This window comes from Buteo buteo, chromosome 25, assembly GCF_964188355.1.
Source record: "Buteo buteo chromosome 25, bButBut1.hap1.1, whole genome shotgun sequence".
NCBI classification, from domain to species: domain Eukaryota; kingdom Metazoa; phylum Chordata; class Aves; order Accipitriformes; family Accipitridae; genus Buteo; species Buteo buteo.
In genome coordinates, this window is record NC_134195.1 from 18,050,195 (window position 1) to 18,070,001 (window position 19,807).

At 39.2% G+C, this 19,807-nt stretch overlaps 1 protein-coding gene across 4 annotated transcripts in view; it reads right to left on the reverse strand.

Moving 5' to 3' along the window:
• Positions 1-1,982: 1,982 nt before the first annotated feature.
• Positions 1,983-19,807, reverse strand: part of MID1 (midline 1) — a 251,344-nt gene continuing 233,519 nt past the window's right edge. For all 4 annotated transcript variants that reach the window (XM_075057344.1, XM_075057343.1, XM_075057346.1 and 1 more), the window contains exons 7-10: positions 18,042-18,185; positions 9,267-9,428; positions 6,835-7,042; positions 1,983-5,267 (exon numbers count right to left, since the gene is read on the reverse strand). In XM_075057344.1, the coding sequence (XP_074913445.1) occupies positions 4,919-5,267; positions 6,835-7,042; positions 9,267-9,428; positions 18,042-18,185 (863 nt within the window). In that variant the 3' untranslated portion in view covers positions 1,983-4,918. The remainder of the gene's footprint in view (positions 5,268-6,834; positions 7,043-9,266; positions 9,429-18,041; positions 18,186-19,807) is intronic.

Below are 19,807 nucleotides of genomic sequence, written 5' to 3' on the forward strand. Positions count from 1 at the left end.
GCTAAAATAAGTAACATGATGAAAGATTGTATTACTTACAGTCTTACCAACATGGTCTGCACTGGAATCAGAAAACCAATTAAAACCAATTAAAGAAAACAGAATATTCCACTCCAAGAGTGGAGTTAAGGCAAAAGCCTACCTCACAAGAAAACACTTGCACCTGTACTGTTCAAGTCCCACATGAATGACAAATCAATCCATCCCGGCACAGAGATTTACGTACACAGATGCCTTAAGCCTCCCCGTCCAAACCAAGAGTCTCATCCACAATGAAGCACTGTTAATATTATTACTTTTTAGACTCTTAATTTTTTAATATGAAAATCAAGTGCTAAATGAAAGGTTAAAATGTAAAGAGAGTTTCTTTTGCTTCAGAAAGTGCAATAAAAACAAATAGCTCAGCATAATCTAGAACACCCACCATCAGCACTTGGGAGTGACCAGGGCTTTTTGCCATGTGGAGAAGACAAAAATGAAGGCTGAAGTTCAGAACACTGTGCTAATTTCTAAATGGGCAACTAACCCAATAACACAGGAAAATACTGCATTCTACATTCCTATACCTTAGTACACACTTCCACTACTAGAAAGATCAGCATGTGAAAAGACATTAGAGATGGCGTTACAAGAAAATTGCCAGTACATTACTCCATAAGCCACCTGTGCCCGTTTTTTGTTTATCACTGGCTTCCCAAAGCTGTCCCACCGATGGTCTTCAGGCCAGGCGTGCCTTGGCCAGTTACTGAGATGGCCCAGTGTGTAATTTCTGTGTGGGTCCAACACTTCTTCACGCCTAAACCAGAAATGAAGGCAGTGTTTCCAATTAAAATGAATAGCCTCAGTTTTGGTGATACAGATGAGAGCCACTAGCAATTCTGACTTTGTTTTGGTGCATGGGCTCATCTGAAATTTGTGCTGCTGTAACTAAAAGCAGAATCTGGAACTAGTAGACATCTGCTTTATCAGAATAATTAAGACAGAAATACTTATACTGTGTTCAATGTCAGATAATAGTTTAATGAAATCTCCCACAGCCAATAGTTCTTCGTAGTGCTATAAATGCTGGCCATCTCAAAATGAACTGGTTAAAGAGCTGACACTTTAATCTGTGCTGTCAGTAGTGTCCTGTTGCATTTTCTAATATGGAAAGAATATAGTCTTTGCAATTAAGACACAGGATTAAAACATATGATGCACACTGCTGTTTAGTGACCTACTATTGCTAGTATAATGAAGAACGTGCATTTGTTTTCACCTGTACTTGCAAATTTCCCACTTTTCACCTGAGGGATTTTTATGCTTCCTACCTTGAGGACCCACTGCTCAGCGGGGGTCTCTTCGCTGAGCAATTGAGAAATGGGATACCCAGAACAAAGAATAAACTCATGGCAGACAACGATGCAACTTTGTTGCTCTCTTGAAAGCCAACAACGGGAAACTACAGTGGGCTAGAGACAGTCTACTAAATAATTTATGACATACAGCCCATTCCTGAACGATTTTTTTCCCCATTAGACGTGCATTAGCACTTGGGAGCCTCACATGGAAAATCTTATCTGGCCTCGGAGAGGAAAAAAGTCCCCCACCCTTCCACTACCTCAAGTTTTGACTACTCCGAGCTGATACTACTGTCTTCTAAACAGATTGTGCTATCGTTTGCCCTACCTCTGCTGAATCCCAGCTTGGGTTTTAAATACACCTTTGACACAATCATTACACCAACACAGGCTTTATCTACTATATTCATTGCTTGCATCTCAGCAGACTATTCCTCAAAAATCTGTCTTTGTTAAACACAGCATTATACAATGCTACCTCATTCCTAGTCACAAAACTTTCAAAAATCAGGGAAAAACCCTCATCTAAGACTACACACTACATTAAAGTACCATGTTTTATTTTTACACGAGGATTACCATTCCCCCAGATTTCAATTGATTACTATGGACCATGCAAAATGCCACAGACCACAGAAGCTATATTTTCAAATGGATGTTTTTATTGATTAATCAGGCATTGAATCAAGTATTGTAAAATAAACAGATTTTGTTCGTTAAAAAATGTCCAGAAGAACACCATTCATAGCAAACTTGTTTCCTCATAGTCATACAGAATATGAAATTGTTCAAGAAACAAGCAAAAAAGGACCACCTGACTAATTACTGTCAGTTTGTGTGTGTATATATGCATGTATACATATACACAAATTACACACTACATTTGTGCATATACTGGTGTGTGTGTACCCATACATATGTGTACATATATACACAAACATATATGCACAAAGAGTACTTACTGAATTAATAGTCCACTGGAGAAATGTGGCTTAGCTCCAAATGAAGTATTCTGTGTTAAAATAAAAATGAGACAGCAAGGCCTGTAGATAACAGACCATTCTTTTTCCATTGGCCAAAACCATGATCTGTCTTTAGACTCATGGTCTATCTTTACAATGAAAATATGTGAGATCATTTGGGATCTTTCCAAATTCATGGTTCTACTTCCATCCAGCTCAATCTCTGACAACATTGTATGGCCAAACACTGAACAGTGTTTTCAGTTTGTCCACTACAGAAATCAGCTTCTAGATTTAGTATTTCTGGCAGAAAAGAAAATACACAGCCTTGCTACACGTACTTTGGTAATACACCCTTTCCTTTTAGGCAGAAACTTGGCAACAATCCTAGATTAAAACTCCTTTTCCCCTGCATCTTTTTATCACTGCTTTGCATCAGTCACCTCCTGTTGTCTCATTATAATAATTTTCATGCCATCTCAGCTACGTCCCAAACATCCCAGGCCAGATCATCTAGGCAATGTACATCAGACTGTATCAGTAACACTGTGCTCAATTATAAAATTTAATGTGTGGGGATTTATTTATTTTTTTGTTTTTGAGGGTATACATTTGTTGATTATTAAAGACACTGTGATAAACACTGCAGTTCACTATATGTACACATTTTCCCTTGTTAATGTCAACTCTGGAAAGATCAGTGGCTCCTACCTGTGAATCACAGGATGCTGCCCCAGCTGAAAGCCATGGTACCAGCAACGTATTGCCAGACTTTTCTCCATTTAATTCAGCAGTTAGAAAGGCATGTAAAGGGAAATCAAAGGAACATGGGTAGGCATTTATTTTCTAGTAAAAAAGGAAAAACCAGGTAGGCATGTACCTATTCCTCATCTTGCTCATAAGTTTTCTACATCATAAGGCAAACTGTAGTACAGCTTTGTACCTGGAGAATCAGTATTTATAAAATCTGTAGCTGAGCCTGGGACCATTTTATTTTGGATCCGTTAGTGAACAAAGTGCATTGAGGCATCCTTTGCAAAAGACACCTAAAGCATGGTTATAAATTACTGAGCAAATCTTTTCTTAAAGCTGATATTCAATTTATCCTTTTTCTACACAGGCAGATTTTCACCACTTGCATAGTAAAAACAAAACACTGTAGGAAAACCATTCTTTTAACGTTGTCATATGCCTCAAGCATCTCCCAAAATGACCATTTATACATAAGCATTGTATTAATTACAAAGGGCTTCTATTCTGGAGAAGGAAAAGAGAAAAAAAATGCACCTGATTCAACTTTGAGATAAAGTAGGTACAACCTCTATTGCCTTCACTGGAGTTCATCTACCAACACCAGGATGAACGTAGGGCCGGCCCATGCAGGTTCCTACTGCTGCCAAAAACTTACTATTTACTCCTCATTCACAAAGAGAACTGTGCTTTCCCAAACAACCCAGGACAATGATAACTAGGAACAAACTCCAGCTGCAGTGTTTCTCCATACAGCGCATGTAAAACAGATTTCCTTGCTTTGTTATAGAGACTACATAGTGTATGACAATGGAACATTTGTATTTAATTTAAAATCAATGGTAAAGTGGCGCATGTCTCACTTCGGAGTTGTTGGCTGGGCTTGCTGTGTTGAACCTTGTAAAACGAGCAATAAGCATTCACATGTCTACCATCAGAACCGTGACATCTTCCATTACAATCAATCCTTAAAGGATGCCGTGCTTTATCAAATTAGTCTACAGTCAGACCTTGGGTTGGCTGCTCTCCTCCAGCGTTGCTGATTCTCAGAGATGGTATCAGTCTTTCACATCCTCAGTGATTCTACAATGTTTCCCAAAGACGAAAGCGAAGCACTGGTAGATGGGAATGTTGCCATCAATAAAATAAATCACCAGATGATTTATCCACTCACATTTCTAGGAGATATTCCACATGTTTTTTATGAACAGAGAGAGCACTGCCCTGCGAAGAGAAGTAAATTAAACTTTCTTCTTTTGCTGTGTTGGCTAGCTCCGCTCCCTCACTTGTTCATTTTTGTTCTTTTTGGTCTGCACACTCCCATGGGCAAAGGAGAGATTAGGAGATCTTGCACTCAGTTAGACTAGTAATGAGCGCGCTACTATTGGCACGAGTAAAACCTGCAGTATACCGACTTGTCCACTGCGCAGTTTTCATCCTTCCAATTTCCTGCTTTTATCCACTGTAAAATAAAATGATGTAAAGGGCTGATGAAAGTTTAATTAATAGGACCATTAATGTGCAAAACAAATAAGTCATTTCCCAGGTGTCCAAACCAGGCTTTCTCTTCTTGCTCTTTTTTTTTTTTTTTATAAATAATTTATAAATCTTCCTGTAAGAGACTAAATACAAAACCAACCAAACAAAACGAACTGCAAATGAAAGTTCAAAGGTATTATTAAAGCCACTTCTCGTCCTTCCGTACAAAGTACACAGTAAGGAGATATTCTCCCCTTTTCAGTTCTGGCTGGATTTGGCAGCGACAGCCGGGATGCCACGCGGTCCACCAGCTCTGGGCAAGCTCCTGTGGGCAGCCGCCTGGCCACCCTGGGAAGATGTGTCGTCCTACCTTTTGGCTTTTAGCAGTCATGCGAGCTGCTCGGAGGAGTCTAGGTGGTCAGGGATAGGCAAGCCAGTTATAATGGTCAAACACTTATTCCACACAGTGAACGTGGGGCACACCGGCTGCCCAAATGTAATGTCAAAAGTGTAAAGGTGTAGGGAGTTCAAAGCATCGTAAAAAGCAAGGGAACCGTTGTCGTAGTCCAGCAAAATCCCGACCCGCCGGAGGTGAGGCGCAGGCTCGATGGGGATTTCTTTGCTGTTGTGCCGCACCACCCACATGTTATTGCAGCGGCAAAGCACCCAGGAGGCAGAATTCTTCCCGATCCACTCATGCTTCGGTGCTGACTTGTAGGAGATACCAATGGCATACCTGCAAAATGAAAAACAGCTCAAGGAAACAAATGCTTCCTGCCATGTTTGTCTCCCAGAGAAGTCAAATGTTAGCCCAGAGGACTCACTGGAATGGCCCAGCCTCTTACTTCTGCTGGTTAAGTCCTAATTAAGTGACATTTCACTGCAATATCTGCACAGGCTTAATTAATGTTTTTCTCCATCTCACTTTTGGGTCTGAGAGGTCAGGGAAACTTTCTTGTCCCTTTTATTGTCTGTAGTTTGGCTGCTATGGTAATTTTTTGGAGCACTCGCTTCTGGTATTCAAAAGGAAGATTGGTGAGTACTCAGCAACTCAGAGTTTAAATCACTGGGCCTCAATTTTCCACTTCCGAACTGATGAATACAGAGGAATTCATTGATTTTAAAATACACTGCTATCTGTCAGCTAACCTGATCTCTGCTTGCTCCTTTAATATATGACCCAGAAGAAGGAATGCAAGAGTAAACATCCAAGGACACATTTAAAAAAAAACATTTTTGCCATTTCCAAATATATTTTGCCAGATGTTGGTGTGGTTTTTAGATTCAAATGAGAATTTTTGAGACTGGGTTTTGGGCCAAGTGAAGCAATTGGAGGTGAAGACATTTGCTCTGCAAACCATAATTTATAGCAAGATGTGCAGGGTAAAGGGATTGTGAAAATGTTCTCATTAATGGACACCGAGGGCAAATACCTGATTTCTCATATATAACAGAAATGTAAAAGTTCCTCACGTTCTAGAGACACTGCAGTATTTTTGGGGCTTTCAACCAACAGAGATTAATGTGCCATAAGTTATTCTATTTCCATTCCTTGGTGTTGGCACAGGCAAACAGCATTTTTCTTGTCTGAGACAGCGGGCATATCTGAAGACCTTACCGAGTTTCCCACTCCATTAACCTCCATCATGATTGCTGCCTTTGAATCCCAAAGGAAGACATCTCTTCCGCTGACTAAAGGGCCCCTGAAATCCACCCCTGTATGACACAGAGGATCATTCAGGAGTGGAGGAATGCACTCCTCCATTTCCAGCCCCTTGCTTCATATCCTGGGGCACAGCCCTACAGCTCTGCTGCTCTGTGCCCCCTCCCCAGAAGCAAATCTGACCTCCACCCCTGTGAAACTACATCACCAAATTGCCCTCGTATTATTTTTTTTTTCTTACTGAAGGATGCTAAGATCTTTCAAGTTTAGTAAAGAAATGATCACACTTAAAAAATTTGCTCTGTTGTATAAACAAGAGGAAACTTTCTGAGCTCTCCAATTCACTAAAATCTTAAAATGTAATGTATGTGGGTTCAAAAAACAACCATCCTCAGCCATGGAGTAAAACTCCTGTGGAGGCCACTAAATATAAAGATGCTCTATCTGGCAGATTTAGTTCCAGAGTCCAGAAGTGCTGGAGACTGGGAAAATAGTCTGACAAACTATGTGAAAGTATATGCTTGTCCCGCTCTAGTACTGTTCCCCACGCCTCTGCTACTGATGTCTATCACAGAAACTGTGCCAGGACCTGCACGGTGTGAACTAGTGATTCTTTTCACATATATTTGTATATACATACCACGTACTCCCGCTTATAACCACTTCCCAGTAATGCCGCCCGCTGTCAATGAATACGTTGCCAGCTACTCCGTAGCTCCCTTGGCTTGTGAATCGCTCTGGTGTGTGACTCTTTTTGGAGGATGTTTCATCACGTTCCACTGTCAAGTTATCATGAGACACTTTCAATTTTCTATGAGCAGATTTGGGGTCCAGTTTAAATGGCTGACCTAGAGATGCAGAGACAAAGATGGCAGAAGGATGGTTTGGCTTTGACTTTGAAAAGGAGAGCGGATTAGGGAGCCTCTAAGAAGCCCTCAAGATTACATAACCATATTAATCTCCTCCTCTGAAGCATTCTTGAGATAAACTAACCTATTCTGCTCCCTGCAATAGCTAGTTTGCATTGTCAGTTTACTGTCAATCTCATTGTGCACTAACTTCCCCGTGTCGATAATCCCTGAAAAGACCCCTGCATAATCATCATGCCCATTATCTCTGACCTAGAGGTAACCTGAATACTCTAATTCTTGCATGTAATTGAAACCAATATACATGCTAATAAAGGTCTGAGGGTTGCTTTTTTCACAGCATATTAGATTTAGAATAAATTGCATTCTATTAATTCTCTAGGGACAAATCTCCATAATAACATCTTCATTGTTACTACAAAAAGTATGATTTCAAATCCCACAAAATGAGTTTGAAAATAAGAAGAAGCACTAGCCTTGCCTGTTCGTTCACTCACAGCTTTATTTATAACAAGCACAGTCAACAATTCAGGATCGCTTTGGAAGGAAGCCCATGTGGTGCTGGATACTGTGCATTAAAAAGAAGGAAGTTAACTGTAACTTGGTCCAAATAATATGGTGTAAAAACATTTCTGAGGCTGTTGCTCTTGGCAAGTATCTTCGGCTGTAGCACAAGGTTTGTAGACAATAACAGGAAGCTTTTTGTTAAACCGAACCCTGTAGATATATAAAGCCCATCACAATTCTGACAGGCTTGCTCGTTGTGTCAAAAAGCAGAATGATCGTTTACCTCCACCAAGAGACAACTAGGAAAGTATGACTCCACAAGTGGTCCAGCAAAGCCCTTTTCCCTTCTTACTGTCTTTCATATCCAGGGGAAAAAAATGTAAGCAGAAGATTTGATGACATGCACAGAAAATAGAAATGAGCACTCTCAGGAGGTCTGTGTGAGGCAGTGATGCGTGTACTTCAAATAAGATGTACATTGTTCAGTTATCTACTTTGGCAATGTGTATTTAGTTATGTATTATGACCAAGTATAAAATAATGCCATTGGAAAGTATCTGGGGGCATGTTTTACCTGCTTTTTCTTGCCACTTGGTAGCAGTAAAATACCTACGGTCTGCCTCTCTAACTGGTTAGTAGCCTTTGTGTTGCTGAAGCGGTATCTGAAGGATGTCTTTCTCTGTACTGAATTGTATCTGGTCACATCGTTTCTCACAGTGACCCGAGAGGTTGCTTTTGTGCCACACTGGGTCACAAAGAGACAAAAGGATAAAAGAGTGCCATTTCCAGATGGGTCCTCTTGTTATGCATTTGCTTGTAGGTTATCAGGTTTAACAATACGCAGATTTTTGGTAGCAGATGTGGGGTTTGTATGAGCAGCTTTTACACAGAAGCGCAAGCCAGGTTACTAGCAGAAAGGAGAAAATCAGAAGCGTGTACATGCCATTCCCTGCAGCCTCCTTCTTGCAACATTCAGTATCTCCCCTCTTCGAGCACCCTCCCCTACAACAAGAAGATTTCAGAGGCTGCACAAATCCCAGTGTTCCCTTTCCAGCACTCAGAGCTGCCCGTGATGACTACATGACTGAGGGATTGGCTGGGACACAGGAAGAAAAAGGCTGAAAACCAGTCTTAAAATTGCTATACTACATCTGCTAATAATTTGTGTAACCATTGTTTTTTTGAAGTGGGATCTCTGACTATTCTACCACCTTGTTGAACTCCATAAAAAACTGAGGGGGATGGAGCTAAGAAGTTTTCCAGTGTCCTAAGAAAGAGATAATTTTGGAGGATAAAATTAAACTAACAATTATCTTATGAACACTATACAAAAATAAAATGTTTCATTGCAAACGTAAGAAAAGTTTTTTCTTTGTAGAGGAAAAAGAATAGAGAGGACATTAAAACAAAACCACAAAAGAGTATTTTCAATCATTTCATATGTGAAGGCTCTGTTCCTAAATGATATTTCCACTGACCAAACTACAGATGCATCTCTCTCTCAAAAAAATAATTTCTGCACTGCTGAAGACTCTGGCAATCTTGAATTGAGTTAAATAAGCAGCTTTCATTGTGGGGAGCACTTCAAACAAGTTAAACTGCTCTGTGCTCTTGTACCTTCCAAAGATCAAACCTAAAAAAGGAAGACAAGAAAGGAGAAGAATGCGTGCGTGCCGGATCTCATGTTACTACTCACTGTTTGTCTTGAGCTTGCCGGGCTCGCTGCTTCTGCTGCCCGCCTGATTAATGGCCTTAACAACGAAGATGTACTTAGTGCCACTCTGTAACCCGTGCACTGTGTAGTGGTTTTGTTTGATATTGGGAACAATCATCCAGCTGTCGGCTGAGTTGCATAAACCTGCAATTTCAAACAGAGCACATCAGTCATAACATACTAAACACTTTATAACAGAGGAACATTTAGAGCACTCCCAAGCACCCAATGACCGATATGAATTTTGCTTCTGTGCCTTTTAAAGTGTTGTTACTTAGTTATTGAGTTGCTGCTTAATGCCACTAACTCATTTCATCAGCCCTCAGCCAAGGTACCTTTTAAGTTCTTGCTAAGTGAAGTCAACCATAAAAAATGGGCATTTAAGAAATGACTCAGTGGAGGCACGAGCAGTCTGAGCTTTTTCATATCCCAGCACAAGGAATTCTTTATTGCTTAAGAACTAGAGGATTATGGAGATCCCATCAATCTCCTGCTTGGATTAATGAACTCAGTTTAAGCCTCAGAAAACTAGCGTAAGCAGTAAAGCTAGGAGGGCTGGGGAGGCACCTTTGCTGACGGTACCCAGGTATGCATTCTTCAGGACCTGAAACAAGTCATGGGAGGTCAAACAGGGCAGAGCACGGGCTTCAGAGCAAGCTTTGGCTCTTACACTCGAGTCTTTGTCAGCATGTAATCTAAGCCAATAAATTTAATGGATGCAACTTTTTGATTTATGTCCTCATAGTCAGATGTCAGCTGGGGAAAAGCTGGGTAATTTTCCAGTTGCAAACTTTTGGGGGTACTTTTGATGCTTACCACAGAAGTATAATATGTAGGAAGTCAGTATAATAAGGGAGGAACAATATCATCTTCAAAACAGGAAAATGCTCCATTAAGATGAACTTATTCATCTACATACATTTTTCCTACTGTGATATAACTTCAATGGCAGTCAGTCACCCATATTACTTACTGTACATTTTGAACAGCTTCTGGTCTAATGGATCCCCAGTCTGATAGCTCTCTTATTATAAATGTTTACATAAATAACAAATCTAACATTCATGAAGTATATATATATTTACAACCTTTTACATAGTTATGCAGCTAGAAAAGGATACATGCAGATGGAAGTGTATGCATGCATGTGCATATATAAGTCTGGAAAACTTAAAAGAAAAATGCTTGACTGGATTAGGAACCTGACAGACTTCTTGGTCTCTGCCTTTACTGGGCATTGAACATGTTATGAAAGCTACTGTGTTATTAAACAACAGCTCTCAGTTTTTAACTAATGTTTTACTAGCAAACCAGTAAGTACTAGTGAAGAGAATCTTTTAGAAGTCACTATTAATTTTAGCTCTGCATATTAGCCAATACAAAACCTTTCTGCAAAGTAAAAATTAAAAGGCTACTGGACACAAACCTTGAAAGAAAAAATCCTGTCATACAGGTTTACAGACTCATAACCATACTGGGAGATTCCTTCCTAATTTGGGAAGTGCTTTTCGTAACAAAAGATCATTAGAAACAGAACTCAACCCCCAAATCTCAATGTAAGAATTATGTAGCTTTTGCCTCAAAGTTCTTTTATATTACACAGCATCCTTGAGAGGCAGGCAGCTGTTCATCCTCCTGTGCAAATGGGAAACTGAGGCACAGTTTCAGATGGGACTCGTATCACCTCGTCATCTAGTGAAGAGCTGCAACGCCTAACCTATTTTTCTGGACTCTGAGGAGAGGCAGAAATTGGTGAATAGTTTATTTCACTTCTCCAGGTGTGAACATCCTACCACAAGTGCCTTTCTTTTCTTGGCCACAGAGGAAGACTAGGTGACTAGCATAGGTGAGATCTCTAAGGTCAGGTATCTAAAATGAGGTGAGATGAACCCCCCCCTGCCACCCTAATTTGAAGTCTGGAAGTTTAAGCCTGTGGCTGAACTCAGACATGGGTTGTGGCCTTTGGACCATGAGTTACCAGCATGAGAACATTTCTTTGTTGCAGTTTTCTGGTGTAAAGTGGGAAAAAAGAATTCTAGTATGTTTCTTATGCTCCAACCAGTGAGCATTGCATCCTGACCACATGTAGCCTCCCTAAATATCAGCTACAAGGGATTCAAACAATTTGCTATATGTGGATAGAAGCAGCAAAGCAACCTTGCAGCACTGTTTTTCTCAAGACTATTGAAAAACTCGATCATATAGAGCAATAATCTTGTCTACCTCCTGAAAAAAAAGAAGCCAGTGTTAATACCCCATGAAAACCCCAGTTGTGCCCAGTACTTGTAGTAAACTGCTTATAGCAACACCTGTCCATGTCGTGTTTCGCTGAACCATACATACTGAGTGATACTTATTCTTTTAGGCTGGGTGTGAATAGGTTTCCTAAGAGGAAGAAAGGAAATAAAAGCAGCAGTTTCCTGGCATACTGTATTTCACTGACTGCTCAGAGGAATCCTCATCTTTTCCCAATAAAAATTTGCCACAGGTATTAAAGGCACACTTGTTCTGTAGCTGAACAACCACACTGATTTCTCATTGAAACCATCACTTACCTGACTCACAGGTGCTACCGCAAAGTAAGTGTTGAATTAAAATAAAACAAAATGAAGCACTGGATTTAGAGGCAGTGTCGCATGCGCAGGCAGTCCTTAACTCAGATGCCTCTGATGGGCTAACAAATAACATACGACAGTAACCGGGATGGATCCAGACAGTGGTCCTGAAAGTGTCTTCTCCTTCCACAAGCACACTTTGAAAGCAAAGGTCTATGGTATACATGGGCCATATATAAACAAACCCTTACACAGACACAGAAATGCCCAGACTTTGCTAAATCATCTTGAAACTAGATTTGTATGAGTCACTACAACTCTCTAAAGAGCAGATTCTTCAGGCTTGCATTACACTTTTTATGATACCCTCCAGAGGCTGATTGCTCCTTAACGAAGTATAAAACTTGGATCTAAATAGGTATATGAAGGACTGTAAAGGTAAAGTTGCATTGCTATGAGTCTCCTCTCCAGTCTATCCTCTCCTCCCATGTATGAGGGTTTACACATACCCAATACTTACTAGTCTGTAAATACTTACACAGAGTAAATTATTGTATTATTAAATAATCCAGTTAATGATTAATTTAGATTTCTGTGTATAGAAGGCAGAGTCACAATAATTTTAGGTATTGCTACATCTTGGCTTCTGCTGCTGGGGTTAATGTCAAAACACTCACAGGCAGATATATGTACGTTCATCCCACCTGAGCTTGAACAAAGAGCAGTGTTCCCGAGTTAGGACCTTACCTAGCCTAAACTCGCTGCACAGTCAATAGGGAGAGCTGGGAACCCTCCGTTTGACCTCACTCATGTTCTAGGGGAAGGCTCTATCCTCTTCGCTGACACAAGACACCTTGGGTTTCTTCTCTTTGCCCTTCCAGTCTTAGGCATCCCAGACTACTGGCATACAATAAATGTTGGATGTGCAGTGACTGACGGTTCCTTTGCTCGACAAACCTTGCTGTCCCAACAAGCTGGCTCTTGCTTATGCACCAAGGGGCTCAGTGATGTGTCCATGTGCTTCCTGACTGTGAACTAGTTGATAAAAGGCTTTAAATTGAACTTTGATTAAAAAATCTTGGGAATTAAGTTTTGATGGTGTCAAACTACAAGTCCAAAATCCTTCAAAACAGAGAATAGTAACTAGTGGCAGCCAAGTTAAGCTTTTAGGTATGAAAGAATATTTTGTCACTGCATCAAAAGAATTTGTCTCCAGTTATGTCCTGTCAGGACAGCGTTTCTTCTCTGAATACAAAAGAAGATGATGAAGAGAGTTCAGGGAAACGAGCCAGCAGCCTGGTAACGCGGGCATCTGGGGGTAGCATTTGCCCTCTCCGCTCCGTGCCGGCGGCAGCAGGTTAAGTGGAACAGCACACATCTTCTCCCCACTGGCGCCGCAGCAGGAGTTAAGGGTCTCCTATTGTACCCACTCCTAATCCAGGCTACATTCAGGTTTCTTGTTTCAAAAACCCAGGGCTTTTTACAGGGTTATGCAGGTGGTAAAACAATGTATTTTAAAACTGTAGCCTAGAAAAATGTAGAGAATTTAAATTACATCCTGGAATGGTGCAGTGAGCACAGTGATGTCCGTACAGGATGTGTGAGTTTTCAAAACAAGTTTCTCAGAGTCTGGAGGTAATAATTTGTAAAGCTATTTCCCTGGTGTTGGCTGTTGATGCGCTTTAAAAAACAGATGGGAAAAATCTCAAGGTGTAAATCCTCCTAAAATTTACACTGGTAGATTTTAATAAAATATATCTTCTTGAGAACTGGAAGAGGAGCACAAAAGTCATGGGAAAGTTATTTAATCTCTTTAGTATTTTAATTATTTTAAGATGCTTTATTTAAATAAATTATTACCAACTCGCATTGGTAGAACAAATACAGTAGGTGAAGGTAACAGAAAGTTATCTACCCCCATTTGGATTTCCACATGAAAGAAAATAATATATGCAGGTTTTCTGCAAAACACATCACTTTTTTTTTTTAAGAAATACACTTTTTTTATCATTTTCAAGAGGAAAAAGTTTTCTGGGTTTTATCCCATTTTGCTTTTGTGCCATTAGAAGATACTCACTAAAATCATCAGTAGAAGTCTGAAGATTATAAGGAATCTCCTTTTAATAAATTAAAACTTCCAGAAACAGACAAAAGCTACACTATTCAAAAAGTTAACTAGTGAATCATAAATTCACTGTTTTTCATGGATGCTTGGGTTCCTAGTTGTCTTATAACCTTCAACAGAATTTTATCCTATCTCATAGGAAGAGTAACCATGTAACACTGAAAAGGTTCTGACATTACACTGTATCCTTAATACAGTGATTTTTAGTCATTCGCTGATGTAACTAACCTAAATTCCATTTAACAGGAAAGAGAGAATTATTTACTGCTTTTTGTCTTGAAGAGGGAGATGTGTTTTTTCATGAAGACATCTTGTATCACAGCTAGTAAAAAACTAGCTGGGTGTTTAAATTTTAACCTTCCTGAAACACACTAAAGCAAATCCATGATGTTAAAAAAATATATACTCAATAAATACTTGAGAATTTATTGAAATGGCATAATGAAATTATAATGCATGTTAGCTAGCTAGTGACAAAGTCATTTTAAAAGCCTTTACAATATTCAGATTGCAGGTGATTAGCTGCCTCTCAGAAATGCAAATGTGCGAATGGTGTAACTCTGAGAACAACTGCTTTAGTAAAAGCCTGCTTAATTTAAAGTTCTGTATTGCTCTTATGCACAGAACAGGGCTGCCAAGCATTTAATAGGCAAGCAGTTTGGCCACATTTGGAAATAATCTTTCCTGTATGAAATAGGATTCAAAATGAAATACTCTGTTTGGACCTTTTCCATCAAATGTTAACTCTCCAATTTTTCAGTTAATAAAAAAGAATATAGTTGATTATGTTGGATAGAAAATACACTAGAAAAACATAGCGTTGCTTGTTTTTGTTACTGAATTCTTAGCAATCTCTGAATGATATATGCCTCTGGTGGGGGAAATGTACTGAGGAGTGGAAAGTGCAGTCAGTCTGGCTATGTGGTTTTAAGAAACCGATTCCAAAATAACAGCCTCCATTAGCACAGTAGGTGGGTATGTATGCAAAGTGATTCCTATTGTCTCAGGGGAAAAAAGCTTGTTGGTTTAATGCGGTACTCTAGCTATTCCCTCGTGACTAATTCATAGCTACAAAAACACAGAACTGAAGACAATCTCTGAACCTGTTTACATTATCCGCTATAGGCAACACACAATACCAATGTAAACTTGTTGGGATATGACAGAGAAATAAATTTAAAAAATAACTATGTGCAACAGCAAATGCCATAAAGAGAAAGAAATTTGTGCTAATACAAAATGTATTCTATTAAAACAGGATTTAAAAAAAAATTATCACCTAGCTTCAGTTCATCAAAATAGGAAGGCTGCAGTGCAGTGCCTCCTAATGCCACTTACAGTGAAAATAGCTCTCTGTGTTCAACCACACTACCAAGGTACACTCCGATATTCTAGGGGCAATCTTGGAAAATCATTTATAAAAGTTGGGATATCGGGCCCTTCCGCAGGACAAAGAATATAATCCTACAAAGTGAAGAAACATCCAAGCAGTGTTCTGAGTAAAATCAGGATGTTAGTGGGCACATCTCCAGTACCAGTGGAAGTTGGAAGGAACTGGGAGAGTCTCATGTGTCAGAAACCTGGGCAGATCTGTAGCACGTTAGATTTGGTGGGAACATCTCCATTGGAGGTGTTCAAGTCTACATTAAATAATGAAATTAAAAAAAAGCTTTACAACATTTAAAAAATCCTTCCACATATACTTATATATGCACCTATTTAATTTGGGTTAACATTATAGCTTTCAATTAAATTGAACCTAACAGCCAGGATATTTGTGTAAAAGCCAGCTGCATTAAAAAAAAAAAAAAAGGAAAAGGGCCAGTTCTTTCATTTCTTCCTACTGTCATTTAAGGTCTTCAGAGCATTTTGTAAACAAAGGCTCTTACAGTGTTAATTTGTTTTCTCTTCAAACTTTTAATGACACCATTTTTGCAAAGTGATAAAATGAAAGTTCAAACTGCACACTGAGCACTTTGTGCTATACCCAAAATTATCATATTTCATCTCTGAAAGTAGACTAATTGATATATGTTTTGCAGATCAAAGCTTTCACCTCCACATGGGAAACCTACAATACAGCCTAAAAATGAAATACCTTGTTATTTATTCTCTAGTAAGCAAAGAGTAAAACCCCACATCACAAATGTGTGGTATTGTGTGGAAATGGCACACCTTTCTGCTGCTATGTTCACACATAGTGCCAATAACTGACTTGCATAAAGTCTTCAAGCATAAAGCCATGGGCAAAAAATGGGTTAGAAAACAAGCGATGTACTGTGTTATCATTAAGTCCCCTCTGCTTAGTAGTGATTCATCAGGGAAGCTTTTCCTTCCTTACCTACCTTGCTCCAATTTGTTCCAAATTACTATTAGACCTTTTTGTTATCCAGCTTGCTCAGATGTAGGAGTATGTGTTCAAGTTTACTTGGTCTTTCCAGCAGTTTTAAATTTTACAGTGTGTTGTCCAAAATTAGGCTGTTCAGTGAAATACTAAATGGAGGTTTTGGCAAAACACTCATCAAATTTTCAATAGTCCACCTTATTTTTTAGTTAATCCTGAATACCATAATATATTCACAGTATGCTACTTAAAAATGGTGTTAAAATGCCAGCACGTGAATCCTAAGATATCCTTTCAGATGGCTTGGAAAACTACAGTTTAGTGATGGAGAAAATGAGGTGCACACAGCAACAGAGTAGTGAGCACAAGAGTTTGGCTCAGTACTGAAACATGGCATAGATGGTACCATTTTCCCAGAAAGCATGTAAACATGTCCACAGCACTGACTTTCATCAAAGTATCTCAACAAATTTTGTAGGAAGAAAACCACTTCTGCACTGGATCAGAACTAAGCCTATGTAGCTCAGTGTGTGGCTGGGGTATCTGATGGTGGACGAAAGCAAGAGCATAGGAAGGTGTTAAGGAACAGGGAAAGCACACGGCGATCATCTCTCACCAGGCTCTCCCAGGTCTCAACAGTTTACAGCTCTGGGACTTCCTGAGCCAGAAGGAAATCTCTGCACTTCATTGTTCTCAGTGGATTTTTCTTGCATTATCTGTCCAGTCCTCTCTTGAACTCACAAACACAACAACCCGCTGTGGCAATGAGTTCCCAAGTTAAATACGTGTTGACTGAACAACCTCCGCCTTTTGACTGATTTGGTTCGTTTCAGAATTCTTGTTTCATAAAGCAAGTATGTGTCAGCTAGTGGTATTCCTGTTAAACACACAGGGAACAGGAAGAAGTTAAATGACTTCTCCAAATTCATAGTCAATGACCACTATGCACTGAACCCAGAAGTGTTGACTTCCTGGCCAAAGATTAGACAATATATTTTTCTCCGAGGAACAGTTATTTAACAACAAAACAATCCAAGGAATAATCAGTAAGTTTGTTCATTAAGGAAAGTCACAGATTCAAAACTGAGAGTGTATTTAATAAAAAATGTGCTACAATACAAGATATCAAAGATTGTTAATGTCATTATAAATCAAAGTAAGTTACCATATTAATTGTTGTTCCACTGACGTTTGCTGTCTTAGCCTTCAGTATACTAACTGAGACCTATGCTTTGTAGCCTTGAAGACAGTAAAAATCAGAGGGAAGGACTTAATCTGTATTTCTGACAAAGGTCCAGCTGTCAAAGTTACCTAAATGACAACGGGGCTGCAGTTCTAACTAAAACTAATGACCAGTTCAACACAGGCTCCCAAGTGCCTGACTAGCCCAAACAATGGAACCGAGGTCTTTGTCCCTGTTACATCTGCAACACGGGACCTAGGACGCAAGCAACAAGTCCTGTTAACATGAACAATACTTGTGCCTTTGGGAATATGTGGTTTCAGTCTTCGAAAGCTCCTACTACATGGCACTCCCAGAAAAGACACAAGAAATTTTAACTGAATTAATTCTGAATTTTAAAACCTTTTGAAATCATAATTGGTTTGGATTTAAATCTTCCTAGAAAATATTTTTTTCCTTTTGTTCTTGGCAGTACGTTATATTTAAAGGCACTTGGTTTACAGAGAAACCACGAGGAAAGAGCACTGGGAAAGAGAAGGTTTATACTTACTAACAACATTAGCTTGTCCAGTGAAGATGGTGTACTGCAGCTCGTAAGAGACCACACTGAACTCATCATCCGATGTCCAGTGGACAGTAATGGTATCATAAGAAGCTGTACAGAGTTCTTCTCGAATGGTGGGTGGGTTGGGAGCTGAGAGATACAACAGAGGAGACTTATTGACACAATCAGTAAAATGTTTTCCTTCTCACCTGAGATTAGAGGATGCATCTGATGTATAAGTTTGTAGTTATACCATCCAACAGACTTTTCAACAACTTTTTGCTAATTCCAGGAGTAACTTTGATTATCAATAAATTGTTGCAAAAAACCTCTTACTATCAATATAACCACCTAAGAACTCAAGATTTTGAACATATTTTGTATTAAAATAGCTTTAGTTTCAGATACCTTAGCACAAGTGATGTGTTGGTGGTCACATTAAACTGTGATTAAATGGGTAAAATCGATGTATTACTTTTTCTAGGGTTGTTCTGACCATCACACCAAAATTAGCAAAGTTTCATTAATGCATGTATCAAGAGGCGAGAGTCAACACTCTTCACTGTTGACTTGAAAGCAGTGTTTGCCTAGCCTATCTTACCAGAGATTGGCGTAAGTAGTATTTAAGAAATATAAATCTGGGGAAGACTTCAAATACTCACGCTTTCATGCTCGACCTTCTCCTCCCACCAAATTCATTTTTATTTATTCCCTAGCTATCCTTTCTCATATAGATGCACATAATTTCTATTTGCTATACAACTCACTTTTTTTCAGCCTTAAATAAGAAGTTATTATCATAACAACATGATTGTATGACTATTACAACAACCTGATCTTCAATGTCATTGCTAATTAAATAATTCTAGAAAAAAATCCAAACACTTTATATTAAAGTTGTCCCTCTGTTTCTTTTTTTTTTTAATCAACAAGCAAGATCTCTGTGTAGCAAGCTATACATTCTTCTCCCATATTAACACATAGGTTTCTTTCAAAGACCTATTTCAAGAAGTGAAACTTGAAGCAAACTTCTTAGGTCTCAATTTTCCTCATTTGCATTCTTTACAAAGCCAAATACCTAAATAAGAAACAAATGAGTCTTTCTTTGAAAGACTGGTGGGTCTTCCTGCATGCTTGTCTCGGTGGGAGCTGCATTCCTAATCATCTTCCCTACATGCCACCATAGAAAAAAAAAAAATCCTTGTGCTTAATAGTGTTCCTCCCAGCCATCACAGAGTGAGGAAGGAGGGCACTCAAGCTGAAACAGCCAAAATACACCTGTATTAAAGGAAAAAGCAGGCAATTCTGAATGGTATCTTTGCTGTCAGCTCTTTAACTTCTGTTAGCCTCAAATAATGGCCTCAAAAAAAGTCCCTCTGAAGGAATTCCACCTCTACTTTTGCAACATCTTACTTTTATGAAACATCTATTTTACTTTCCATTAAGAATTTTTATAGTTCATGTCCCTCGTTTACTGATGTATGTCCCAAGGATTAAAGTGCAGATGCATTTCCAAGCAGCCTCTTTCAACCAAGGGGCATAAGGAAACGTTCAAATGTCTTTCATGATATGACCATGATTTGTGATGCTCTAAATATTGTAGCACAGAAGCTTACCAATGCCTTTTTCTTTTAACTCGGCAGAGGAACCCATGGGACAGATAGGTATTAACAAAAAGAGAGAAAAATGAACTAAAATAAGAACAGTCACCCAGGAGGGGAATATAAACAAAAGGAGGAGAAAAAACCCTGCAGGAGAAAAAACCTTCTGGA